This window comes from Narcine bancroftii, chromosome 4 (assembly GCF_036971445.1).
Source record: "Narcine bancroftii isolate sNarBan1 chromosome 4, sNarBan1.hap1, whole genome shotgun sequence".
Taxonomy (NCBI): domain Eukaryota; kingdom Metazoa; phylum Chordata; class Chondrichthyes; order Torpediniformes; family Narcinidae; genus Narcine; species Narcine bancroftii.
Window position 1 is genome coordinate 57,617,514 of NC_091472.1, and position 21,658 is coordinate 57,639,171.

At 37.2% G+C, this 21,658-nt stretch overlaps 1 protein-coding gene across 6 annotated transcripts; it reads left to right on the forward strand.

Moving 5' to 3' along the window:
- The first annotated feature begins 14,467 nt into the window (after nt 1-14,467).
- Nucleotides 14,468-17,825, forward strand: hlx1 (H2.0-like homeo box 1 (Drosophila)). 6 transcript variants are annotated; one of them, XM_069931363.1, is made up of 4 exons: nt 14,468-15,115; nt 15,489-15,653; nt 16,218-16,405; nt 17,034-17,825. In XM_069931363.1, the coding sequence occupies exons 1-4, from the start codon at nt 14,647-14,649 to the stop codon at nt 17,349-17,351; spliced, it is 1,140 nt and encodes a 379-aa protein (XP_069787464.1). In that variant the 5' UTR covers nt 14,468-14,646; the 3' UTR covers nt 17,352-17,825. The 6 variants fall into 6 exon arrangements, with proteins under 6 accessions (XP_069787464.1, XP_069787465.1, XP_069787466.1 ...); XM_069931364.1 differs by having other exon boundaries at nt 16,221-16,405; XM_069931365.1 differs by having other exon boundaries at nt 14,470-15,115; nt 15,489-15,587.
- The last annotated feature ends 3,833 nt before the right edge of the window (nt 17,826-21,658 follow it).

Consider the following 21,658-nt stretch of genomic DNA (forward strand, 5'->3'; position numbering starts at 1 on the left):
TTAGTTTAAAGTATTAAGGAATTATTATGGCCACTAATGGTAAAAAGACTAAACCCCAAGTGCAGAAGAAGTTACATTTTCGAAGTGTTGAAGATTTGGGGCCTAGACGACTTGATACAGCCCCAGGCTTAATCTCCTCATTGTCTAAACCCCAAAGATTGCCTGTGGGGGCTGAAAAAAAACTATTACTCACCAAATGAAGGATGGTGCTGGAACTACTCATTTTCCAGAAGAAGGTGCCTGTTCCCAAGAAGTGGACCCTGATTTGGAAAGCCTTTCGATTTCAATGGAGGGAGCACACAGGAAGATGACTCCATTGTTGGAAATGCATCAGGTAGCATTTCAATCTGAAGAAATAGTTTTTCTTCGTGAATTGATGAAAAAACAACGAGAAAAGGGGGGAGTCCAGCGGCGACTCCCTGAGGAAGTCGGAGTGCCGTCACTGGGAGTCCAGACCCACAGTAAAATTCTTTAAATGCCTTCTGTTGAGTTGCAGCAGGTGCTGCAGTTACCTTGTTCTGCCACTACATCAGAGAGAGCAGAGTTGAATTTTACTGAATTACAGTGTATGCAATTAAATGAAGTTATTCAAGCTGTTATAAAACCTTTATTGACATCTCAAATGAATGAAATAGCTCAAATGAATGCTGGTATAAGTTCAGAATTAAATATGGTTAAGACACGTGCGGATGCATCTTATGACGAATTTAAAAAATTTCAGACTGCTTTTTTGGACTGCAATCAACAAGTGACTTCTAACACAGAAAAAGTGTTGAAGGCGGAAAAATCAATCATAGAATTAGGAGAACATGAGAAGGAGCTAGAAAGAAAAATAGATTACTTGGAGAATCAAAGCAGAAGGAATAATGTGAAAATTGTTGGTTTGCCAGAAGGTATAGAAGGACAAGATTCTCTTCGTTTCTTTAAAGACTGGATTCCGCAAATATTAGGGCAAGAATTTTTTTCTGGGGGATTGGTATTGGAAAGAGCCTATAGAGCTTTAAGAAGAACACCCTCAGCTGGTCAACCACCGAGACTGGTAATAATTCGATGTTTGAGTTATTTGGATAGAGAAGCAATACATCGACTAGCAGTACAAAATGTGAGACAACAACAAACCCCATTATTGATTCAGAATAGCAGAGTCTTTTTTTATCCTGCTCTGAGTCAAGATGTCATTCAACGTCGATGTCGATTCAATCCAGTTAAAGAAGTTTTGTGGCGTAAAGGTTATAAGTCTACTTTTCATTACCTTGCAGTGTTGAAGGTGTTTTATGGAGACTATCAATTTCAGTTTTTTGAAACTGATCATGAAGCAATGATTTTTGCTGATTCATTGCCAGATATAAGAGGTCGAAGACGTAGTCCACCATTATCTCCTAAAGAAAAATCTGGTTGCTCTGGAAATGGAAGAAATGGCAGAAATGGGAAAAACGGGAATGAAAAGAGTCTACTTCCTTCTGAAATGGGATCTTCGAGATTGGAATCTTCTGGATGAAAAGAAGAATTTTCTTATTCTATTTTTTTCTTGTGTTATTATGATATTTTGATGTTATTGACTGCTTGGCTGGGGAGGGAGAGATTTGCACTAAGTTCTTTACTAGTCATCAACCACTAGTGGGTGACCCACACCCAATTTTTGTTTAGGGGATTACTATCTTTTGATAGGTTTTTTTTTAGGGGGATTTTCTTTTTTTTCTTTATTGTTTTTTAATTTTTATTTTTTTTATTTTTTTATTTGTGATTTTTTTTCTATTGGAGGGCCTATATGTGTTGATTTGAGTTTTTATATAAAGATATTATTGGTATATAGTAATAATAGTAGATATGTGAAAGTTGAGGTTTGCTACTTTTAATGTTCGAGGATTAAATAGTGCGATTAAGTGTAAGTGAGTCTTCACGTATATTAAGAAAATTAAAAATGATATTGCCTTTTTACAAGAAACACATTTGAATGTGAAGGAAAGTGTGAAATTAAAAAGGGACTGGGTTGGGCATGTATATTCTTCTTCATTTCATTCCAGAGCTAAAGGTGTAGCAATTTTGATACATAAAAATGTATCTTTTGAATTACAATCAATGGAGGAAAAGGCAGGATGTATTCTTAAATTGATTTGTAAGATTTTTAGTGAATTTTGAACTTTATTTAATATTTATGCCCCAAATGCAGATGATGAAACATTTATTTCAGATGCATTTTTTATGTTGGGTCAGGCTATTGATAATATTTTAGTTGGTGGTGACTTTAATTGTGTTTTGGAACCTTTATTAGATAAATCTCAGAAGAAAGTTAAAAATTCCAAGATGGCAATTCAGGTCCAAGCGTTGATGAAAGATCTTAATTTAGTAGATATTTGGAGACGTCTTAAACTTCGCTAGGATTCTCTTTAATAGACTAATACCTAGTGTCGCCGAAAATGTCCTCCCAGAATCACAGTGTGGCTTTCGCACAGAGGAACTACTGACATGGTCTTTGCCCTCAGACAGCTCCAAGAAAAGTGCAGAGAACAAAACAAAGGACTCCACATCACCTTTGTTGACCTCACTAAAGCCTTTGAGACCGTGAGCAGGAAAGGGCTTTGGCAAATTCTAGAGTGCCTCAGATGCCCCCCCAAGTTCCTCAACATGGTTATTCAACTGCACGAAAACCAACAAGGTCGGATCAGATACAGCAATGAGCTCTCCAAACCCTTCTCCATTGACAACGGCGTGAAGCAAGGCTGCGTCCTCGCACCAACCCTCTTTACTATCTTCTTCAGCATGATGCTGAAACAAGCCAATAAAGACCTCAACAATGAAGACGGTGTTTACATCCGGTACCGCACGGATGGCAGTCTCTTCAATCTGAGGCACCTGCAAGCTCACACCAAGACAAAAGAGCAACTTGTCCGTGAACTACTCTTTGCAGATGATGCCACTTTAGTTGCCCATTCAGAGCCAGCTCTCCAGTGCATGACGTCCTGTTTTGTGGAAACTGCCAAAATGTTTGGCCTGGAAGAAAACTGAGGTCCTCCATCAGCCAGCTCCCCACCATGACCACCAGCCCCCTCCCCCACATCTCCATCGGGCACACTGAACTCAAAACGGTGAACCAGTTTACCTACCTCGGCTGCACCATTTCATCTGATGCAAGGATCAACAAAGAGATAGACAACAGACTCACCAAGGCAAATAGCGCCTTTGGAAGACTACACAAAAGAGTCTGGAAAAACAACCACCTGAAGGAACACACAAAGATCAGCGTGTACAGAGCCATTGTCATATCCACGCTCCTGTTCGGCTCCAAATCATGGGTCCTCTACCAGCATCGCCTAGAACGCTTCCGTCAGCACTGTCTCAGCTCCATCCTCAACATTCATTGGAATGTCTTCATCACCAACATCGAAGTACTTGAGCTGGCAGAGTCCGCAAGCTGCTGAAGACCCAACTGCACTGGGTAGGTCACGTCTCCAGAATGGAGGACCATCGCCTTCCCAAGATTGTGTCCTATGGCAAGCTCTCCACTGGCCACCGAGACAGAGGTGCACCAAAGAAGAGGTACAAGGATTGCTTAAAGAAATCTCTTGGTGCCTGCCACATTGACCACCACCAGTGGGCTGATATCACCTCCAACCGTGCATCTTGGCACCTCACAGTTCGGTGGGCAGCAACCTTCTTTGAAGAAGACCACAGAGCCCATCTCACTGACAAAAGACAAAGGAGGAAAAACCCAACACCCAACCCCAACCAACCAATTTTCCCTTGCAACCACTGCAACCGTGCCTGCCTGTCCCACATCGGACTTGTCAGTCATCAACGAGCCTGCAGCAGATGTGAACATACCCCTCCATAAATCTTTGTCCGCGAAGCCAAGCCAAAGAATCCGACATAGAAAGATTTTTCCTTTTATTAATCTAGACATGAATCGCTTTCAAGGATTGACTTCTTTTTAGTATTGGCACATTTACAAGGGAAAATACAACAAGCAGAATATAAAAGTAGGGTGATTTCAGATCATTCTCTGTTATATTTTACATATGAAACTTCTGAGAAAACTCAAATAGCTTATCATTGGAGATTTAATACAATGTTGTTAAAAATATGGAATTTATTGATTTTTTGAAGAAACAAATTAATTTTTTTTGAAAGAAAATTCTAATTCTATTCAAAGTAAGTTTGTGTTATGGGATGCTATGAAAGCCTATTTGAGAGGACAAATAATTAGTTATACTTCTAAAATAAAAAAGAATCGAATAAATCAGAGTCTTGAATTAGAGAAACAAATTGCTAAAAAAGGAATTACAGAAAGATGCTACAGAAGATCAGAAAATAGAATTATCTAGGCTGAAATTGAAATATAATACTTTGCAATCTTATCAATTTGAATGTTTGATTAATAGGACTAAACAAAGGTATTACGAATGGGGAGAGAAAGCACATAAGGTATTGGCATGGCAATTAAAGAAAGACAAGATATCAGGGACTATTAATGCTGTTAGATGGAATTCTTCTATTACTTATAAACCTCGTGAGATTAATGATGAATTTTATTCATTTTATAAAAAGTTATATACATCTGAAGGAAAACAAGAAACTGAATCGATTGATCTTTTTTTTAATCACAGTTGAATTTACCGATATTTAGAAATTAAAATGGCTATGCTGGAAACGCCGAACGGTAAATCGTCTGGTGATGATGGGTTTTCAGTTGAATTTTATAAATTTTTTTATGATGATTTATCTACAGTGTTTTTGGGATGTATTACGTCAAGTTGGAGAACATTATGAATTACCTGATTCTTGCTCTAGTGCCTTAATTACAGTAATTCCTAAAAAAGATAGAGATCCTTTGAAAGTATCTTCATATAGACCAATTTCGTGGTTAAATGTAGATTATAAAATAATAGCTAAAATGATAGCTAAAATATTAGCGAATAGATTGGCTAAATTTATACCAAAGTTGATTTATATTGATCAAACAGGTTTTATAAAGAATAGATATGCTTCAGATAACATTTTGTGCGTGATTAGTTTGATTAATAGATTTTGAGAATCTTTAGATCACCCGATGATGATATCCTTAGATGCAGAAAAAGCATTTGATAGAGTTAAATGGAATTTTTTGTTTAAAGTTTTGGAGAAATTTAAGTTTGGTCCTTCTTTTATTGATTGGATTAGGGCTCTATATAGTAAACTGGTAGCTAGAGTATTGACGAATGGTTTGATTTCAGAATCTTTTAAGTTAATTCGATCAACTTGTCAAGGTTGTCCTTGAATCACCAGCTTTGTTTGCGTTAGTGATTGAACCTTTAGCACAGTTGATAAGACAAAATACACAGATGCAAGGTATGAAAGTTGTAGATGAGGAGTGTAAAATTAATTTATTTGCTGATGATGTATTTGTGTATTTAATAAACCCAGCTCAGTCACTTTTGTACTTGAAGGAATGTTTAATACAATAAGGATGTCTTTCTGGATATAAAGTTAATTGGGAAAAAAGTGAAATATTACCAGTAAGTGAAGGAGATTATTCAGTTTATAAGAATATTATTAATTTGAAGTGGACTGATGGAATTAAATATCTGGGTATAATTTTGATGTTAATTATCAATCTTTATATAAATTAAGTTATGCTGTTAATGAAAAAAATTAAAACTGATTTGATTAAATGGAAAGATTTACCTATTCTTTTAATGGGAAGGATAAATACAATTAAGATGAATATCTCTCTGCATATGCAATATTTGTTTCAATCTATTCCATATTTACTTGATAAATTTTTTTTTGAGATTTGAATAAAATGGTTAGGGAGTTTTTATGGAGGGGTAAATTTTCAAGAGTAGCTTTGAATAAATTAACTTGGAAATATGAGTTAGGAGGACTATGTTTACCACATTTTAAATATGATTATGAAGCAGCCCAACTTAAATTTATTAGTTCATTAATGGATTTGGTACGGCCTCCTAGTTGGGCTAAAATTGAGATTTGAAATACATCAAATTTTGTTTAGGTGGAATATAAATTTGTTACAACAATATAATGTGCCTAAACTAAAACATTTAATGAAGTTATGGATAAAGAAAAATAAAATGACAGGCTCTAGGGGTAAATTATTGGCTTTGACTCCGTTGTATAATAATCAACTTATTTCTTTTTCAATACATAATCAAAGTTTATTGCATTGGAGATTTAAAGGTGTGAAAAATTTGGGAGATTGTTTTAAAGAGGGTGAGTTTTTATCTTTTAATCAGATGAGGGAAGATTTTGGTATTGATAAGAACTTTTTATTTCTTTATATTCAAATTTGATCTTTCATAAAATGTATGTTTGGTAGAGATATGATTTTACCTAAAATGACTAAATTTGATACTTTTCTTATGAAGGTACCAGAGAAGGGTTATATTTCATCTATGTATCAAATATTACAGGATGGTATGGATAAAAAGGGTTGGGATAGATCTAAAATTAAATGGGAAGCGGATATTGGTTTTATTTTTTCTGAAGAAGATTGGTTAGATATCTGTTATGATAGTGTAACTAGATTGATAAATGCACGTTATGCAATGATTAATTACAATTTTTTACATCAATTATATTTGACACCTGAAAAATTAAAAAAAATACAGTTTTAATGAATCAGATTTGTGTTTTAGATGTGGTTTTATGGTTGGAACTGTTTGGTTATGTATACATATACAAACTTTTTGGAAGAAAATTCAGTCGTTTTTAGAATACCTGTTTAAGATTAAAATAGTTTTAGATCCAACAGTATTTTTATTGGGTAGTTCGCTACCTCTGAATGGTTTGGGATTAGGTAAGTTCCAGCTTGATTTTGTACATTTAGCTTTATCCGTAGCGAAAAAATGTATTGCCAAGTACGTGGAAAGATACAAATATGATTGATATTAATAGATGGCATAATGAGATGAAATATTGTTTAATAATGGAAAAAATTACATATGTTTTGCATTATAATTATAATTTTTAAAATTAATAAATGGCTGTTATACTCAGAATATTTACATTTCAATTTATATTGACTAGATTTTAATATGTATATTTAACTTTTTCTTTAATATTCTTTCTTTTTTTCTTTTTTTATGGCTCTCCTTAGGAGAGTTGGCTGTAAGGGTGGGGGGGGGGGGTTCTTTTCTTTTTTTTTCTAAAAAAAACGTTCATGTTTAATTGCTGCATATGTCATATATTATTTGTTTTTTGAACGAATAAATAAAGTTTAAAAAAAATGGATGGAAGACAAATCGACGTACCAACTGGGAAGAGGGAGGCAGTCTGTCCTCCAGTATAGAGGCACAATTGGGCGTCATTTGACCCGCGGTCATGCAGGCTATTAAGAAACGGCCGCAACGGGCAGACAGGCATGCCTGGTTTTGCTTTGCAAACGGCTCTAATGAAACATGGATATGGACATTAAGGCACTTGTCTTGCCTGTTCCCGGTTTGGTTGGAGACTGTAACCGGAGCAAGAAGGAATTTTGCAAGCAATCCCTGAAAATATTTCCCTTCAAAGAATTCGATGAGCGGTGTTTTGCATGCAACACAGTTGCTCATTTCAGGGAAAGTGTTTCAGGTTCATTCTCTGAGACACGTTTCCTTGTCACGAAGTAAATTGCTCGGAGAATTAAGAGTGCGAACAGAGAATGAGAATGGTTGTTGCTCTTTCCAGGTTTCCATCAGTTTACTTGATCGCTCGGGTTACAACCCGCGCAAGGTCAGATTACTTCTCGTTGAAGAATTCGCGTCGATACAGCCCACCGCGAACTCTCCTCCCCGCAGTTATTCCGTCCTCAAAATAAACTTAACTTCAGGCACATCCTTCTTGCGTGTCCCACGCCGGGAGTACCTGTATTTTCAGCAAAACTTTGTTAAGAATGACCCTGAATTCCGTTTGCAGTAAAATGATTGACTCCCATTTCTTTTACACTGAAGTTAAACCGCTGAATGTTTGGCACCTGATGGTATGGTGTATTAATATATGAAGCATTGACGAATTCCTTGGGGGAGAATACATTACATCGGTTAGCATTTATGAAACACATAGTTGAACCATATTTTTGGGAGATGGATTATAAACAGCCGCCCCATTAGTGACCTGGAATGGGCGGTTAAATCACTAAAGATGAAGCAAAACGTTTACCCAGCCTTGGAAAGGCAATGTGGTTTTCTTCTTGAAGTTAAACATTTTAACATTTAGTGTATTTGCATCAGTGTTTAGCCAGAAAACGAGTTCCAAATGTTGCGAAGGAGGAAGCGAGTCTGCGCACTGATGGATCTGCACGGCCCGAGGCTGCCTATAGGTGGCAATGTGCATCTGTGAGTCAGCCTGCTGCTTGACTTAAAGGAAGGAAAACACGAAAGTCTGCAGACACCGGGGTTGGAGTAAAATCACAATACCAGAGAAACTCAGCAGGTTCAACAGTGTCCTTTTAATAGCAAAGATAATGAAGGGCTCAAGTTCGAAACCTGGGTTATACTATAGTGTAACATTGGTTATACTATAGAGTAACATGGGTTATACTATAGTGAAACATTGGTTATACTATAGTGTAACATGGGTTATACTATGGTGAAACATGGGTTATACTATAGTGAAACATGGGTTATACTATAGAGTAACATGGGTTATACTATAGTGTAACATGGGTTATACTATAGTGAAACATTGGTTATACTATAGTGAAACATGGGTTATACTATAGAGTAAAATGGGTTATACTATAGTGTAACATGGGTTATACTATAGTGTAACATGGTTTATACTATAGTGTAACATTGGTTATACTATAGAGTAACATGGTTTATACTATAGTGTAACATTGGTTATACTATAGAGTAACATGGGTTATACTATAGTGTAACATTGGTTATACTATAGTGAAACATGGGTTATAATATAGAGTAACATGGGTTATACTATAGTGTAACATGGGTTATACTATGGTAAAACATGGGTTATACTATAGTGAAACATGGGTTATACTATAGAGTAACATGGGTTATACTATAGTGTAACATGGGTTATACTATAGTGAAACATTGGTTATACTATAGTGAAACATGGGTTATACTATAGAGTAAAATGGGTTATACTATAGTGTAACATGGGTTATACTATAGTGTAACATGGTTTATACTATAGTGTAACATTGGTTATACTATAGAGTAACATGGTTTATACTATAGTGTAACATTGGTTATACTATAGAGTAACATGGGTTATACTATAGTGTAACATTGGTTATACTATAGTGAAACATGGGTTATAATATAGAGTAACATGGGTTATACTATAGTGTAACATGGGTTATACTATAGAGTAACATGGGTTATACTATAGTGTAACATGGGTTATACTATAGTGTAACATTGGTTATACTATAGTGAAACATGGGTTATACTATAGAGTAAAATGGGTTATACTATAGTGTAACATGGGTTATACTATAGTGTAACATGGGTTATACTATAGTGAAACATTGGTTATACTATAGTGAAACATGGGTTATACTATAGAGTAAAATGGGTTATACTATAGTGTAACATGGGTTATACTATAGTGTAACATGGGTTATACTATAGAGTAACATGGGTTATACTATAGTGTAACATGGTTTATACTATAGTGTAACATTGGTTATACTATAGAGTAACATGGTTTATACTATAGTGTAACATTGGTTATACTATAGAGTAACATGGGTTATACTATAGTGTAACATTGGTTATACTATAGTGAAACATGGGTTATAATATAGAGTAACATGGGTTATACTATAGTGTAACATGGGTTATACTATAGTGAAACATGGGTTATACTATAGTGAAACATTGGTTATACTATAGAGTAACATGGGTTATACTATAGTGTAACATGGGTTATACTATAGTGAAACATTGGTTATACTATAGTGTAACATGGGTTATACTATAGTGAAACATTGGTTATACTATAGTGTAACATGGGTTATACTATAGTGAAACATTGGTTATACTATAGTGTAACATGGGTTATACTATAGTGAAACATTGGTTATACTATAGAGTAACATGGGTTATACTATAGTGAAACATGGGTTATACTATAGTGTAAAATGGGTTATACTATAGTGAAACATTGGTTATACTATAGAGTAACATGGGTTATACTATAGTGTAACATGGGTTATACTATGGTGAAACATGGGTTATACTATAGAGTAACATGGGTTATACTATAGTGTAACATGGGTTATACTATAGTGTAACATTGGTTATACTATAGTGAAACATGGTTTATACTATAGAGTAAAATGGGTTATACTATAGTGTAACATGGGTTATACTATAGTGTAACATGGGTTATACTATAGTGTAACATGGGTTATACTATAGTGAAACATGGGTTATACTATAGAGTAACATGGGTTATACTATAGTGTAACATGGTTTATACTATAGTGTAACATTGGTTATACTATAGAGTAACATGGGTTATACTATAGTGTAACATTGGTTATACTATAGTGAAACATGGGTTATAATATAGAGTAACATGGGTTATACTATAGTGTAACATGGGTTATACTATAGTGTAACATGGGTTATACTATAGTGAAACATGGGTTATACTATAGTGAAACATTGGTTATACTATAGAGTAACATGGGTTATACTATAGTGTAACATGGGTTATACTATAGTGAAACATTGGTTATACTATAGTGTAACATGGGTTATACTATAGTGAAACATGGGTTATACTATAGTGTAACATGGGTTATACTATAGTGAAACATTGGTTATACTATAGTGTAACATGGGTTATACTATAGTGTAACATTGGTTATACTATAGAGTAACATGGGTTATATTATAGTGAAACATGGGTTATACTATAGAGTAACATGGGTTATACTATAGTGTAACATGGGTTATACTATAGTGTAACATGGGTTATACTATAGTGAAACATTGGTTATACTATAGTGTAACATGGCTTATACTATAGTGTAACATGGGTTATACTATAGTGTAACATGGCTTATACTATAGTGTAACATGGGTTATACTATAGTGAAACATGGGTTATACTATAGAGTAACATGGGTTATACTATAGTGTAACATGGGTTATACTATAGTGTAACATGGGTTATACTATAGTGTAACATGGGTTATACTATAGTGTAACATGGGTTATACTATAGTGTAACATGGGTTATACTATAGTGAAACATGGGTTATACTATAGTGTAACATGGGTTATACTATAGTGTAACATGGGTTATACTATAGTGTAACATGGGTTATACTACAGTGAAACATGGGTTATACTACAGTGTAACATGGGTTATACTACAGTGTAACATGGGTTATACTACAGTGTAACATGGGTTATACTACAGTATAACATGGGTTATTCTATAGTGTAACATGGGTTATACTATAGTTTAACATGGGTTATACTATAGTGTAACATGGGTTATACTATAGAGTAACATGGGTTATACTATAGTGAATCATTGGTTATACTATAGTGTAACATTGGTTATACTATAGAGTAACATGGGTTATACTATAGTGTAAAATGGGTTATACTATAGTGAAACATTGGTTATACTATAGAGTAACATGGGTTATACTATAGTGTAACATGGGTTGTACTATAGTGAAACATGGGTTATACTATAGTATAACATTGGTTGTACTATAGTGTAACATTGATTTTACTGTAGAAAGGACACTGTTGAACCTGCTGAGTTTCTCCAGTATTGTGTTTTTACTCCTTCGGATCATCACGAGCGAGGGAAATCACCGGCAATGGGCAATAACCATCAGCAAAACTCATTCTCGCATTATGGCGGCGTTAATGAAGCTGAATTGTATTCTGTTTCACAGGGGACATATCGGACGGGGTTTCGCTCATTAAGGCAGTAACCGATTTTTCCATGGATAACTGGACGTCAGGAGTAGGTTGTGATTTATTGACAGCAGTATATATTGAAACAGTTAATTCTGACTGGCTGCTTAATTTACTTGATAAATGTGCATTTCTGAAAGATGCTCAGTGTTGCTACAACTAAAGGACAGTATCATTCCTCGACAAAAACATTACAGGAGAGAAGAAATAATTTGAAAGAGCCTATCGACGTAACAACAAAGCTGATAGAAACGTAAATAGAAAAAAAAACCCCACTATATGTAGATGAATAAATGGGCAGTCATTGAATAGGTAGAGTGGGACAGGGTTAGAGGGAGGGATGGAAAGGCACTTTGATTGATTTTGATCTCTTTTGGACCAAATGAATTATTTAACCAAACACGTCGAACAGAATAGCTGCCACTTCCAACCTCACAAAATAAAATATACATCTCCTTCGTCTCTTTTTATAGAATTGCCGAAAAGCGATCTCTCAAATTGCTGAAATATTTCCTTTTACATCTCCTCCACACCTGAAAAAAACTATAGTTCAGCTCCTCTGAGCTATTTCTTCATCCTCTTCCCCATATTGTTATGTCTGAGTCAATGACTATAAAGATTCATTTCGCTCTTTGTGTTCCGGAAAAGTGTCAGTGGAATATTTTAAATGTATCGTGGGCCAAAGAGAGTCTTCCGGGGGTAATCATCTCAACGACACCAAACAATAGGAATGATTATATATCGCTTTACAGACAACGACCGCGATATACAATCATAAATGAGAATGACGTACATATAAAATAAACAATGTATTATTCTAATTGCATTTCAACAGCGAATGGGTGTTTGAGAATAAAATCCTGTGGGTATTATAGCTCTTTTGCGCTAATCGAGACAGGAGAACGAGCGGTGCAGCTGACAGAAGGAAGATCGCCACTTGTTGCACCATTGCCACCGCCAGAGATACAAATTTGACCATGGATTTCAAACAGATCTCATAGATGCAAATAAATTAGTTTACGATGGAAGTGGGGATTTCAATTAAATGCAACGAAAGACGCTTTGATGTCATTTTAACCAAATTTGCTCGTTTCTTAAACAAATAAAATGGACAAATAGACCGTTCATTTTCATTAAGATGTAGATTCCTTATTCTGTGGGTAATCTGGGGTCAGCAGGAACTAATCTGAAAGTGTTTTCTTTGTTGTTCAAAGGACTGAGATCGGTCCGGTCACATTTCTTTCCCTTCTTTCTGTGGCATTTTCATGTACCGGAGCGGATTTGCGTCACAAGTACAACTTGCGAGACGAGATAAAGTTGCATAAATATTGAAAACGGAAGTTCTACCAGTCATTATAAAGTTTTTCTCCGGAAGAAATAATGATTTCTGCTGTATCCTAAAATACTAAACGGGCTCTATTTTAAGAAAATCTAACAGGCATATCCGCTCATTTACTTCGCGTTTAAGCACATCAAAACAGGATGGCTATCAACGATGTGAATTTAATAGAGCTCGACATTTCCTCTACTGTGAAGATTGGCCCAAGGAAAAATAGTCCTTACATATTTGCAGTTTAAACAAATACTCAGGAATGTATTGAGACGCAAAAAGCAAGGTGTTTTACATTGTTCAAAAAACCCATGAAAATAACTCATTTGTTATTGTCATTGAATAAATTGCAGGGGTTAAGGTGAGAGATCTAGGGCAAATGCGTACTTTTTCCAATAATACACTATTGTTACAACGTCAATTGCAGGAGGTTAAGGTTAAATGTAAATCAGCTTCATTGTGAGAACGGTTAGGAGACAGCACTAGGCGGCGATGGGAGGGTGTGGGGGGGGAAACAAAGGCTGGAGCAGCGTTTGAAATAGAAAAGGCCAGGACAACAAATAGGTTCTTACAACACGAAAAGCCATTATTAGACAGTTTTCTGTTATCGAACATCTCCAAATATTGAATTGTAGCCAAACCTTAACAGTTAATGTTATGAGGCTGGTGGAATCATTGTTCCTTACAGGCTATATATTTATTTTAGAAAGTATTTTCGATTTTCCACTAAAGAAAACTCCGTGCTGGAATATGGCTTCAATGACACTGGGCGCTCTCTCTAGTCCCTTAATGATTTTGTAAAGTTATTTAAAATAAAGCGCACTAAGTCCGTCCAAAAAAAAAGAGCAATTTATAGTGGTCAAATGTTCTCAGCTTTGGAACATCTAGTCGTTGAGTTGCTGAATTATCCCGTCATTTGTCCAATACAGAGAAGTTGACACGTTTTTAAAAGCCCTGACGCGGAAAATAAATAAAACAACAATTCAATATGTTGTTACAAGAAAGCAGCAGCAATTTTCAGGAAACTTCGCAATGTTCACCTCAGTTTTTTAATCAAAGGGAAATCCTACCAAATGTGATTACTGGCGTCATTGTTGCAATTGCGTGGGTCAATAGAAGTAAAATGAATTGACAGTGAATTCCAGCTTCAGTCGCAGCTGCATTGGAGGAGGCGGAGTCAGCCGCTTCAAGGATCTCTGTGCCATTGGGTGTGCTGTCAACACAAGCAGCCAATCACAGTTGAACAGTGGCAACTTCTTCCCAAGCCGACTTGAACTCTCTGCCAAATGTGCAGATGAGTTTTAGGAAAGTTTCGAGTTCGCAAAGTCAAGTTCCCCCCTCCCCCCAAATAAGCCTATTTTAGATCGTATCTTTCGCATTTGCATCCTAGTTGCTAAAAACAATCCGAGGGAGGATTGCAGAATGTACACCGCAGGACTAGCTCCATATTACCCCAGTAATTTCAGCCTCTGGTCCGCCTACTGCTCGAATGGTTTATTGGATTCGGTGAAGAAACCTTCCTTTTGCATCGCGGACATTCTGCATCTGAGCGACACCGAGAACATGCCAGCAGCCCCGCCGCCTCTGCCAGGATCATCGGCCATCGTGGCTCACATGAACGGCCTCCACAGCATGCAGCCCCCGGGCTCCCCTCTGCGCCCCACGCCCGTCGCCCCAGAGCAGATCGGTGGCTTCGCGCAGAGACCTTCGCCGGCTTCCTCCTACCATCGGGCCCCGGCCATCTGTACTTCTTCATCGCCCCGGATCCAGTTGGCAGCTGGCTCGGTGCAGCAGCTTCCCGCGCCCTCCAGTAAGGACCTTAAGTTCGGCATTGACCGCATCTTGTCGGGCGATACAGACTTTAAAATGAAGGAGTGCAGCACTTTACGAGGTAAGGCGGACATAACATCATTAAATCAAAATGACACACTTATTTTATAAAGTAAAATCTGCGACGACAGCTCGGGAAATTGATGGAAAATCCCGGGTTGTTTACCGTGTGCACTTGCAATTTATCTGTGCCAACGGGGTGGGGGAATTGTTTGGGATATAACTACCAAAGTAACAGGAGTCAGTCAAATGCATAATGGTGGGGCGTTTTGTCTCGGCCTGACAAGTTTCTGTTGAAATATTTGTTGGGTGAATGTGTCGGATGACGGGGCCAATAAACAGGCAGGATTTTAAGAATCAACAGAACTGAACTTAAGACGACTCCAGAAGGCAGCAAAGAACCCACCCGCTTTCTTCCCCGTTTACTGTTGCAGACCTCACCTCTCTCATGGGCCCAGGTCGCCGCTCTGGACTCCACCTCTCCGTGCAGAGTTCCGCCAACCAGTTCTTTGCGTCGCTGGACCCTGGACTTGGTGAGCCTCCCTCAGTTTTGAACTCCAGAAGCTCGAACCAGCAACATTATCAGGATTCTTTTCCAGGTTAATAGCCTTAATTCGCCGATTTTCGCCACAGACGAAATCTACATCAGCGCTCTGGTTAAAATATTTCAACACGAGAAGGCGTTAATTCATGCCAAATGTCCATTGAATCTCAAGAAAATAACGAAATAAAGATTAACGCCACCACTCGTTAAAATGCGAGAGAACCACGCGCGCTTTTGCATCCTATTTCTGAACTGTTGAATGCGTTTACATTTTTATGATATATTAAAACAACAAATTAATTATCCCAATCATTTAAACTCTGTGAGCGAATGGCAGTGCTTGAACAATAATTTTTATCATTCATCTAGAGGTCAACAAAGCCGGTGAATTTGGTGAGAAGCAGAAGCGGAGTCAGACGTGCGCTGAAAGGCAGCGCGCTTTCAGTTTCCACCAGTGGAACTGTCCAACCGCACATTTCAGTTCCTGACTTCCAAAAGGCATTTTAGGTCCAATTACCGGCCACCGATAAACTTTAAACAAGTTGGGGATCACAGTGTAAGTCCATTTTATTGTTTTGTTGGAGACATGAACTCTGATGCTATGCTTTATTTTAACTAGCAGGGCCTTACGCAGTTCTAACAAAAGACACAATGCCCCAGACGTACAAACGGAAACGATCTTGGTCCAGAGCGGTGTTCTCTAATCTGCAGCGAAAGGGACTCGAGAAGAGATTTGAGATTCAGAAATATGTGACTAAACCTGACCGGAAGCAGCTGGCGGCGATGCTGGGATTGACAGATGCACAGGTCAGTGTTTAAAGTAGTTATTAATTGGGTGCAATAAAGCGGTCGGAAATTTTTTTTTAACCAATGCAGCGGGTTGAAAGAAGCATAGATTTAATAAAATTTGTTACAGAACCAACAGTAAGGAGAATTCAGGGAGGAAATCGCGGTCAACACGGCAGTTAGCCAAATAATCCCCAAGTTACGATGTGTTCAGATGAGTTGAAGATCTCCAGTTCATGTTCCCCTTTTAATTGGTACCATCATGTAAACAAAAGAACCACGTCGTTCTTTTGAAACTGCTAAACGGCGAGCACGCTGCTTCATCACTAAAAAAAGACTCGAGACGGAGAAAAGTGGTAACTGTAAAATCTCAAAACTGGGGAAAGTCAGCTACTTTAAAGTACACTACTTTACTGTATAGAGCAAAGATACATAAGCAACGTTTCGGGATTGAGTCCTTCATCAAGCAAGAGGTAGTAAACCTGTGAAATAAAATCAGGGCAGTATTTTGTAACGCGGGTACACTCAAGAGCCACCTCAAGCTTGAAAGCGGAGCTGATTCATGGGCTGAGCGGACAAAAGAAGTACCGAACTTTTTTTTGTTTCAGAAGCATTTTTCCTGAATGAGTGATTGCTCTTTTATCACTAGGTAAAAGTATGGTTTCAAAACAGGCGGATGAAGTGGAGACATTCGAAAGAAGCTCAAGCACAGAAGGAGAAGGAGAAGGAAGACCTAGAGAAACCTCCATCTCTGGAAGAAGAACAGCGAGAGAGGGAGAACCAGAGTGACAGTGAGAAAAGTGACTCGGAATCGACTGACATTATCGAGAAGGACATCGAAGTGGATGCGGATCACAAGGCCACGGTCATCAGATCAGGTCTCGTCCCTTTAAGTACTGCCGTCCCCAAACAAAACGCCTCACCAGTACGAAGTGCTCCAGCATCTCCGTCGCAAATTTTGCTATAAATGTGAACATTATTTTAAACCTTTCCCCCAATGGGATTACCACGAAGTAAAGGACATTGCAGAAGAAAAGAGTAAGTTATATTATTGCGAAAGGAAGGCGAAAAGAGATCATATTCAACTTCCTACTTGTAAATTGCAAATATGTAAATATTGTTTGGGACTTGAAATCGTATAGTCTTGTTTAAAAATCTTCATTCAAAGTGAGTGATCTTGTACCATAAGTTTCCATGTTTTGATATTGATTTTCATTTGCTTACTGTATACCCAGCTGGATTTTTAGGGGCACAGATTTATTAATATTCAACACCTCGTTTGAGCTATTACCATCTATTAACATTCAAAATAACGAGCATTTGCTTTTTCCAGGTTTGTTTACCCAATGATGTTCAATATTTCCTTTCAATGCCAGCTGATTCAAAAGATTGCACTGATCGTAAATATATCTAATAAAATGGGTATACTGGTTTAAAGGACGCTTTGTTGCACCTGTGATCCACGTTATCTGAATGCGCGAAATGTATAATGTTTTCTAATATTGGGTGGTATATTGGGTGGTACTTCGGACTTCGTCGGGGATATTCGTGCGATTTCTATGGTTCATTCTTACCACAAACTATACTTTAGGCTTTCAGTAGGTACATTAGCTAACGACATATTTAAAATCATCCACGTTTTAATCATTTTTGGTCATTTATCTTTTTATGCAAGATTCGCATAAAATTTATCGCTTCGGCTCACAAATAGTAAAGTGGGTAATAATTGCTTTGCAATTTTTATATTAACTTATTTTTTAAAAAAAATAGTGAATTAGCCCCATGTAAAAATTTCCACTTAGTTTCTATTGTACTTTTCCGTGATAATTATTTACGGACTCTCAGATGATTGGATTTATTTTCACTCATTTACTTTTCCAAAAAAGAATTTGAATGCCCCTTATCTTTAATCAGATCTACAACAGGCCTTGTCACCAGAGTGTTATTTATTTAACTGGCCCGTGCCATATGACCGTGTGTTTCTGGAGTCTTGGTGGACTGGCCTCGGTCTGTTTCAATGTCTGCACCGAGGCTCAGGATTTTTCACCTCGCCACACTCGGAAAGTGCACCGACAGAACGGTGAGCGCTCTCTGCGCTATATTTCAATCACACGCGTGGCACCCCAGTAGATTTAGGTTGAATGTCGAGGAATAGTTTACGATCAATTATGTCAATATTAATACATTTATTTTAGGAGAAGGATAATAATATCAATGAGTCTAAGGTGTCGTTTGTGAGTTCTAAAATGGTACAGCCAAATGCGATTATTTAATCGTATTGGCCATTTAAACGCGTGACTGTTTCACAGAAAGAATAAAATATAATGTGGCTAACGAGGAGCAGCGATGCCCATAAAATTCCAGTTATGACATTTATTCCATTATATTGTAGTACATAATCCTTACTAGTCAACCTTTATGGAAAGTGAATTTTCACCAACCTGCGAAATGCTGAGAGTGCGATGCATGGTGAAAGAAGTCAAAAATATGTTCGCATTCATTATGAGGAGAATTGCCGTAATGTTTATGATACAGGTTGAGAGAGTTACGCTCTGGATGATACACTCGGCACAAATGTTTATTAAATATACCGTAACCTTATAAAATGATCCAGCAAGATTATAAGAAGTAGTGTAATGATCTTTCAGTCATAACTAACAGATAACTCTGTGCACTGAACTTTGAGTCATTCGATAATGCTCAGTTAAATATTGGAGGTATAGGATTTGATTTTAAAAGCAAGCTATAATTTAACTGTTATATCATTACTGAATTGCATACAACAAAAATAATATAATCCCAATATTAAACGAAAATGGAAACAGAATATAATTAGAATATGTGTATGACTTCCAATTTGCCACAGTCGACGTTAATACCATCCTATGGGAACCACTTCATTGGGTTTTCACCACTATTGATATAATACAACTTGTTCAAATTGTTTCTGCCAGTTTTTCCTGCTTTACTTTACTATGTTTTGGTCTCATTAGTCTAGGTATAAACGATAAACAGAGCTCTAACGAAATCAGTAAAAATAGGTACTCTTCCATACATTTTTTGTTACAGCAACAAGCATGTAAATCTGTATTTATTTGGTGAAACTGTAGGATTTGTCCAAGAGCGTTAATGTTATTTAGCTTCGTCTGAAGATGTCCTGTTCTTCATATTTTTTCCTTTTGTTACGTTTCCGGATTCTAGATACTGTAACAAGGTCTCGCATGGAGTTTCCCTTTGCTGAAGAAACTGCAGCAGATGGGAGAATAGCAGTTCTCCTTCCCCACCCCCACTCTACTTGCTTGTCCTTCCCAGTGAGATTTCTGCCCTCCCGAAAGCCCCAGTCACGAGCTCCACATCAATCCGACACGAGGGATAACACAGAAATCAGATAGTCAGTTATCGTAACCGCTACCTGAGTGGTGACATGGTATGAGAATTTAAAAATATAGTTTTACATCTTTGATACCGAAACAGAATGAACACGGGTAAATCAACAGAAGAAACTCTTTCCACAGCATACTGCCCCGACTGAACCCCCGCGGACTGGCTGGCGTCCACCAAGACAGATTGTTACATCTGTAATGTCAACTTTTACTTCTCTCAGTAAATAAACGACCTTATTATTGCTGTACAACGCTCATCAGAACGAATGACCGTTTACACTAAATCTTTATTCACTATTTTAAAATAAACATCAGATTATTAATATCACATAATCTCACAGCAAATGTTTTGGCAAGGCAAATCAGTATTCATGATCTTGCTTATTAACTTTAATATGAGTGGCTGTGAGAGGGGGAAAGGTCCATTTGAAACAATCCTTCAAACGAACTCTCAAATGGAATATGGTGAATGCAACTGGGGTCTTGCAGAGAATGGAGAGAACCGAAGGATATATATGCACAAAACGATTTCTAGAAAACGACGCAATAAAATATGTAGGGTGTCGGACCGAGTCTGAGAAAGGTTCTCATAAAAGTACGTTCCAGTTAAAATAACGACCGCAGTTGCGTGTACGCCAAACGTTTGTTATGTTTGCAAGCACAATCTTTTGCCGTCAAATAATGATTTGTCCTTATCATTTTAAATTCGACCTTAATCGTTGTTGACATAGTTTTAAATGTGTTATAAGGATGAAACATGAATCAGATAACTCCATACACCTTGCCCTCCTGGACTCTTAAATAGATATCCACTACTATTAAAAAAAACAACACGCTTCAAGAACTAAAAATACTGTAAATATCACCAAAGTCTCAAAGTGAAATTCTGCGGAGTTATTTCTGCTGCATTCCAAATATCCAACGTCTTCCAGTCCACCAGCATAATCAGCTTTGCACGGGTTCATGAATTAATTAATTCGAAAGATGGCAGGACAGCTTTCCATTGAAACTGTGAGCATTCAAATGGCAACACTGCGAGCGGAGAACGACATTGTCAGCAGATTTTCGATTCCTTAATTAAAGCGTCAAATCCTATAATGTTTAAGAATATTTAACATGGAAATTATTAGTTGATCACTCAGAATATTGTAACTGACATATACTATTATTACTTGATGTGCTGGTTTCGTTTTTAAGGCAGCTGGGTCATTTTGACCTTTTGGTGGCACCGACATAGATCACTGCATATCAGAGTGGCTGGCCGTGTTCTGGAATGATGCCTAGGTATTCAGATAGAGCCATAAACATGCAATTACCTTGCTGAATTTCCCTTGGCATTGTGTTATAAACAAATCGTCATTGTTTGAGAAAGGTTCTTGTCTGATTGATGTATCATCCGCCCTCGCATAGGACACAAACAAACTAGCCATCAGGTCCAGAATTAGACTCTTCCTTAAACATCTCCAACCACTGGGTGCAAGAGCTGGGAAATTTCACAAGCTGTTGGCTGGCAATCACCCTAATGAGCTCCATTAAGCTGATTATTGATCTCCAAGTCTTACCGTGAGGTCCAGTTAAAAGGGGTAGGGGGGGGGGGGTTCACTTGTGGAGATGACAGTGAGTTCAACCACCTGGCTCTGAATATACATCTCACGCCTTCTAATTACGACTTTATGGGCTTGGATTCTAGCGTTTCTTTAAAAATACGAAAACAGAGGTTAAGAAAATAGTATTAACCGTATTTAATTTTAAATGGTCAGCCAGTAGTAATGATTGCTGTATAAATACACACATTATCGTTCAAATTATAATTATTATGAATTGAAAGCGATTACATAAAGAACAAAGACATTTGGATACATGATCGATACTTGAAAATATCGAAACAGAA

Bases quoted from the DNA above. Each gene is read 5' to 3' on its own strand.
- hlx1 (XM_069931363.1), top strand. From the start codon at position 14,647: ATGTACACCGCAGGACTAGCTCCATATTACCCCAGTAATTTCAGCCTC. The intron at 15,116-15,488 runs GTAAGGCGGACA...TTACTGTTGCAG, and splicing joins GGAGTGCAGCACTTTACGAG to ACCTCACCTCTCTCATGGGC. The intron at 16,406-17,033 runs GTCAGTGTTTAA...TTTTATCACTAG, and splicing joins TGGGATTGACAGATGCACAG to GTAAAAGTATGGTTTCAAAA.